Genomic DNA, 5,939 nt, shown 5'->3' with positions numbered 1-5,939 from the left:
ACACACACACACACACACACACACACACTCCTCAATTTTAATTGCTTGTTTCCAGGGGCATTTTGTTGCTTCATTTGGATGTATTTTGCAGCTGTGATATTTTCACTGAACTCCAGCTACTGTGGGAACAACGCAGAGCTACTAAATTAAGTGTAATTTATAAATGAGGCAGTCTGAAGTCTTAACCCAAGGCTCTTCCAATAATTGATGGATAGTTGTGAGCAATTTTAATATCCTACTTGGTTTTTTTTAACACACTATTTCAAATATTCTGCCTTAATAGCAGGTTATCAAAAATTCCCTTTAGCCTTCAATTAAGTGAATGGCAAATGAAGATAAAATGACAAGTGAGTCAAGACTACCCACTGAGAGAGAGAGAGAGAGAGAGACTCATTCACTATAGTGGTTGAAGGCCATGTTCTTGAGCAGCTGCACGCCGACCAAAGCTACACCTCTCTCTGTCTCTGTTTAACTGTCTATGGTAAAAAGAGCCCCGCCGCTCCCCTGCCGAGCGGAACATCAGCCTCGTCAAGTCAACCAGAGGCAGCAGCAACAGGGGCGGAAGTAAGATCATTTAGCCTTCAAAATAAAACCATAAACAAGAGCCCAAAGAATGAAATATTCTTAGGTTAAGTTTTCAAAAGGGAAATGAAAAATACCTACGAACCAAAAAGAAATAATAAGCATGCTAGTGGTGCCTTCTGTTACCTGATACCAGCTTAACAGGTAGCCTACCCTACATCTCCACTCTTAAAAATATCTGTAGCCTAATATATAACAATAAATAAGCAGAGCAGACAAAAAAGATGTGAGCAAGCATGATCTATAGTGGAATATCATCATCAGGTACCAGGCAGGTACCAATATGACAAAAAACACTTACTTAGTTAGGCTACTTACTTACTTTTCAATACTTTGTTACACTTATATAAGTGCAACAAAGTGTTGAAAAGTCCAAACCATTTGAACCCGACCAGTAAACCTGACTTGAGTCTGAGGTGCACAAGTTCATTTAAAAAAACAAAAACAGAAACCAAATCCTAAAGGGCCCTGAGGACAATCAGACCTGATCCAAATAGGGTCAACCTAAACCTAAATAGTCTAGAGAACACCACACAATATAGAAACATTTGGGTTGGACTTCAGCATCTTCAAACACACATTTTCCTCCTGTGATGATCTGGCATGTTTGAATAAGGCTTTACTGGCACTGGCACATATTATACTGTGGAACAGGGACTAGCCTGTTTAATGTTAATGTTTAAATCTTAGTGTCACTGTTCAAAAGCAGTAGCTGGGCCAGATTAGTGATGAAGTGGAACTCTAAGATTTCCTGAAGTCAGTGAAGTAAACATGTGGACGGCCATTGTTATATCTGGAGGAAGAAAGTTGTTCAATTTAAAGTATGGGAAGCTAGAAAGCGGCCATTACTGTAGGCTAGGCTCTAGGCTATTAATAACCTAGAGTTTACGGAGTTTTGGTTTCTATTGTTGTCGTTGGCTACGGCCAAAGTAGCCCAGCCTGTGTTAATGTCATAGACTGTATACTAATATTAACGGTCTATGGTTAAGGTTAGAAAATACATCTGCAACAAACTAGCTAACGTCTCACCGTCTGCTTTTTTGAGGCTATGCTAGCCTACTTTAACATGTCATGTGGACATGTTAAATGCTTGGATGCTTAAGCTCTAACATGAATGTCCTAGGGATTCTACGACAAAAATGTCAAAGTAATGGGCTCAATTTGGAGAGTTTCTTTTTATGGCCAAAAACCAGGTTCAACCACGTCTCGCTTTACAGACCCTCGATCTTCCATAATTCCCACATAACAAGTTAAAAACCTTTATTTTGAAAATGTTAACCGGAATGGCTATGTTGTTGCGCGGTATTTGACTTGACAGATGGCATGCATGAGACGCTCCACGCGGCTGTCTCTCTCGGTCCGTTGGTCCATCCCGGTTCCCATTGTCTCCCTTCTGCACTCCTTGAAGACAACCCCGAGACGACAAAACTAAACTCAGCCGTTATTCCGCTCATATCGCCTCGTGTATGTTACGTTTGGAGACTTTACTCGACCTGAAATCTCACCCTGTCCCTCTCCATCCGAAATATGGACATGCTTTTCTGTCTTTATTTTTATTTTTGAAATGTTGTACCGTTAGAGATGTATTTGCTGTAACGGGAGGAGGCAGTGAATGAACCGACCAACGACTGACACAACGTCGGTTGGGTTGTGGAGCTGAAAGGGGGATGAACCGGAGGGTGAGGACTTGTTAGCCAACAGAGACGCCGACAACAGCTTCCAGCGGCTGGGTGACATATCCCAACATCCTAGGAACAACAGTACCCATCATCAAGTGGATAAAACACCACATTCGGGGAAAAAAGGGCTAAAACAGCCTACTGGATTACAACCGCGGTTTTGGGGATGAAAAACAACAACAACAACAACAAAAACGCGGTGTTTTTGTTACGGTGTGAATGAAAGGATCCTGCCCCTGAGAGGAGAGCAGGAGAAGAGGAGAGGAGAGGAGGCAAGGACCACTTTCACTTGTTTTCTCCACCCTAAAACAAATTAGGCTGTTTCAATCAACCACATCTAGGTGGCGCGTAATCGGATTATTAGACAAAAGAGCATTTAATCTGGAGAATACATCCATCTAATCTCACTGTCTCAGTGTTAAGTGGCTACTGTACTGTGCTAATTTTGTGACAAGGATGCGACTAATCGACGTGATTGTAGACTTTCTAGTCCAGTGGAAGCTGGCTGGTTAAGTAGATCTCCCCCCCCCATTGGTCACTATAGTTTTCTGTAGAGACCCACATTATCAGCAATCTGACTTTTTTTGACCCATCAATCAAAATGCACTACACCACCTGATTTATCAGACTACCGAGCTGCCTTTAGTTGCAGAGGCTTGCCAAAAGTGGTCCTACATAACAAAGCTCCGTGGACACATCGAGAAATAATTGTGGACTTGAATCATCCCTACGGCCCACCTTCCATCTTGATCCCTGACCCCATGTATGTTGGAAATCCAGGGGACCACGTTTCCGGCTGTTTACCTGTCAGCGACCCAGCCATTTGAATGAAGTAGTAGCCTTTTATTCCCCTGAGCTCCAGCGAGTACAGGGGCTGCACTGTTCGCAGAGGCCGAGCCAGCGAGAGCCTCTACCTGGGCTGCCAGCCAGCCAGCCCTCCGGGGGTTTTTTTTTTTAGATTTTGAAGGTCCAGCTGGAGGATTTGGAAGTTTCACCCAGAGTTTCTTCTCCACGTGGATCACTGGAGAGAAGGAGGACACCATGGGGTGCTGCAGTGGCAGGTGTACCTTGGCCTTTATCTGTGGCATACAGCTGGTAAGTGTTATTGATCCTGTAAGGGGGTGATTAAATGGGCAGATCAACCAGGAGAAAGAAAGTTCAATAAAAAAAAAAACAAGTCCTTATGAGGAATCAGAAAACACACCTTTACTGTACTTTGGTGGATGGAGGGAAAAGATGGACGATTGAAAGGTCACATTTCAGAAGTTAATAGGTGTGTAAAAGGTCATGATACAAGCTAAGATCTGGCTTCAGGGCTAAATTGACAAATGGCTGGATTGAAAGGATGAATGGCTGTTGGTGGGCGCTTTAAGACGGTACTAAGAGTCCATATAGAACGTTGATGGATAGATAGAGACTGGGAGGGATTTATGAAGGCAGCGGATGTAAAAGAGGGATGGATGGCTGTATGGCAGATGGATGGACGTATGGCGCAGGTAGCCTACATGTGATTCATGGGGGAACAATGTTGGGAGAGAGGGTGGGAATGAGCTGACATAAACTCATGGGATCAACTCCCTCTGTGTCTCTCTCTTTGTACCTCATTCTCCCCTCGCCATCTGTGTCAATGGGAACTGGTGGCAGGCAAGACAATAGGGAGGGAGAGGTGTGTGTGAGTGAGAGTGTGTGTGTGAGTGAGAGTGTGAGGAAGTGAAAGTAGGAACACGTGCTGCCATTAGTTCGGGCGAGTAAATCCTTCACATCAAAAGGAAAATCCCATCTGATAAGAAGCAGCCAATGACAGGTTCATTGGTTCTTTTTGTTTCCCAAGCAACAATATGTAGATGATCTTCTGTCAGGTTATGAAATGTCAGGATAGCTACAGCACAATGGATTTTATTAGAACAGAGATTTTCATCTGAAACCTTTTTGTGTTGAATCATACCGAAAGAAATCCATCTCATAAAAAGGAAGAGAAACCTCACACAACATTGGCAAATTATAGCCCGATGAAGTTGATACCGCGAACGTGTTTGCAAACTATTACCTAGTTGCATAACATTAGCATTTTAGCTCACAATGAATGCAGCTCTCCTGTTAGCTATGTTTCGTTCACCAGCATGTGTTGTCAGTCTGCTGTTTGGTGCTGAGCACGTCGCGTACAGTGGGTACAGGCTAGCAGAACGACCCAAACAATAAAGTTATGGGCCCTAAAACCCAAACCATGAGCTGAAAGACGCTAAACGCTCTGTAGAGCTGGACAGTCGCGTGATAAATCTCTGTGGGTTTGTCCCTATAATAATAATAAATTGAATTTTCTATAGCGTTTTTCACCATATGAAAGCTGCTTTACAGGGCAGGAAGATAATAAAAACAATGCACAACAAAACAAGATTCAGGCACAGATGAGAAGGGAGGGGGTGTGGGGCTTATGGACAGGCACAGGTGAAAAGAGGGGTCTCAAGCCGGGACTAGAAGATGGTGATGGACTCCGCGGTGCAGATCTCTTGGGGAAAGGAGTCCCAGAGCCTGGGAGCTGCCCTGGAGAAGGCTCTGTCCCCAAAACTGCAGAGGTTGGACTTGTGGATGCAGAGGAGACCGGCTGAGGTGGATCTGAGGGACCGTGAAGGATTGGTAGGGGGGAGAGGAGGTCAGTGAGGTATGAGGGGGGCCAGATGGTGGAGGGCTTTGTTGGTGAGGTCCAGGATTTTGTAGGGGATCCGGTGGGAGAAGGGGAACCAGGGGAGTTGTTTTAGGACTGGAGTGATGTGATGTCATGATTTGGAGCGGGTGATGAGGCAGGCGGACCTGTTGTAGGGATGATGATGATGATGATGATGATGATGTTGATGTTGGTAGAGCTAATGTTGAGGAGAAATGAGTTGCAGTAGTCCAGTTGGGAGGAGATGAGGCCTGAATGAGTCTTCCAGCAGCGTGGGGTGTGAGACAGGGTCTGATTTTGGTGATGTTGCGGAGGTGAAAGAAGAAGGCTTTAATGACATGACGGCTGTGGGGCTCAAGGGAGAGGGTGGAGTCAAAGATAACGCCAAATGCGGGCCTGGGGAGACGAGGGTGCTGTCGATGGTAAGACTGGGGTTATTGATTTTGCCGAGGGTGGATTTGGAGCCTATGAGGAGGAATTCTGTTTTATCGCTGTTGAGTTTGAGGAAGTTTTGTTGCATCCAGGTTTTACTAGCTGACAGACAGGAGTTAATGTGGGAGAGCAATGCCTTACAAAGTAAAAAGGTTTGCTGCTTTAATTTAATTAATCATTATTACGCTCCTCACTTTGGCTAAACATAACCAAAGGAGCATTATTACTGTGCAGCTGGAGGCTACCGTGGAAAATGAAGTACACCAGAACCTCATGTAGAATCAGAATGGAGGTTAAGCCAAGCTCACCACAAAATAAATCCTGCTTTTCTTTAAACGCTACAGCCTTAGTGGATCTAGAAGGGCGTATAGAAACTGAAGCCATATTGTGAAATAGAATGGGACATTGTATACAGTACATGTGCACCACATATACATAAACATGAGCTGAAGTGCTGGAGCATTCTCAGCTCATGGAGTCATGTAAGTATGTGCAAACTGAAGACCGATTGTCATGTTGAATAGGACACTGTTACAGTCATGATACCCTGTGTGTGTGTGTGTGTGTGTGTGTGTGTGTGTGTG

At 44.4% G+C, this 5,939-nt stretch overlaps 1 protein-coding gene across 1 annotated transcript in view; it reads left to right on the top strand.

The window, feature by feature from the left end:
• Positions 1-1,903: 1,903 nt before the first annotated feature.
• nkain2 (sodium/potassium transporting ATPase interacting 2) overlaps positions 1,904-5,939 on the top strand; it is a gene marked incomplete at its 3' end in the record, with an annotated part of 81,161 nt that continues 77,125 nt past the window's right edge. Inside the window, 1 exon segment of the mRNA XM_032543893.1 lies at positions 1,904-3,356. Within this exon segment, the coding sequence (XP_032399784.1) occupies positions 3,303-3,356 (54 nt within the window). The 5' untranslated portion in view covers positions 1,904-3,302.

Source organism: Etheostoma spectabile, chromosome 18 (genome assembly GCF_008692095.1).
Source record: "Etheostoma spectabile isolate EspeVRDwgs_2016 chromosome 18, UIUC_Espe_1.0, whole genome shotgun sequence".
Lineage (NCBI taxonomy): Eukaryota > Metazoa > Chordata > Actinopteri > Perciformes > Percidae > Etheostoma > Etheostoma spectabile.
This window is presented reverse-complemented; position numbering and strand designations above follow the sequence as displayed.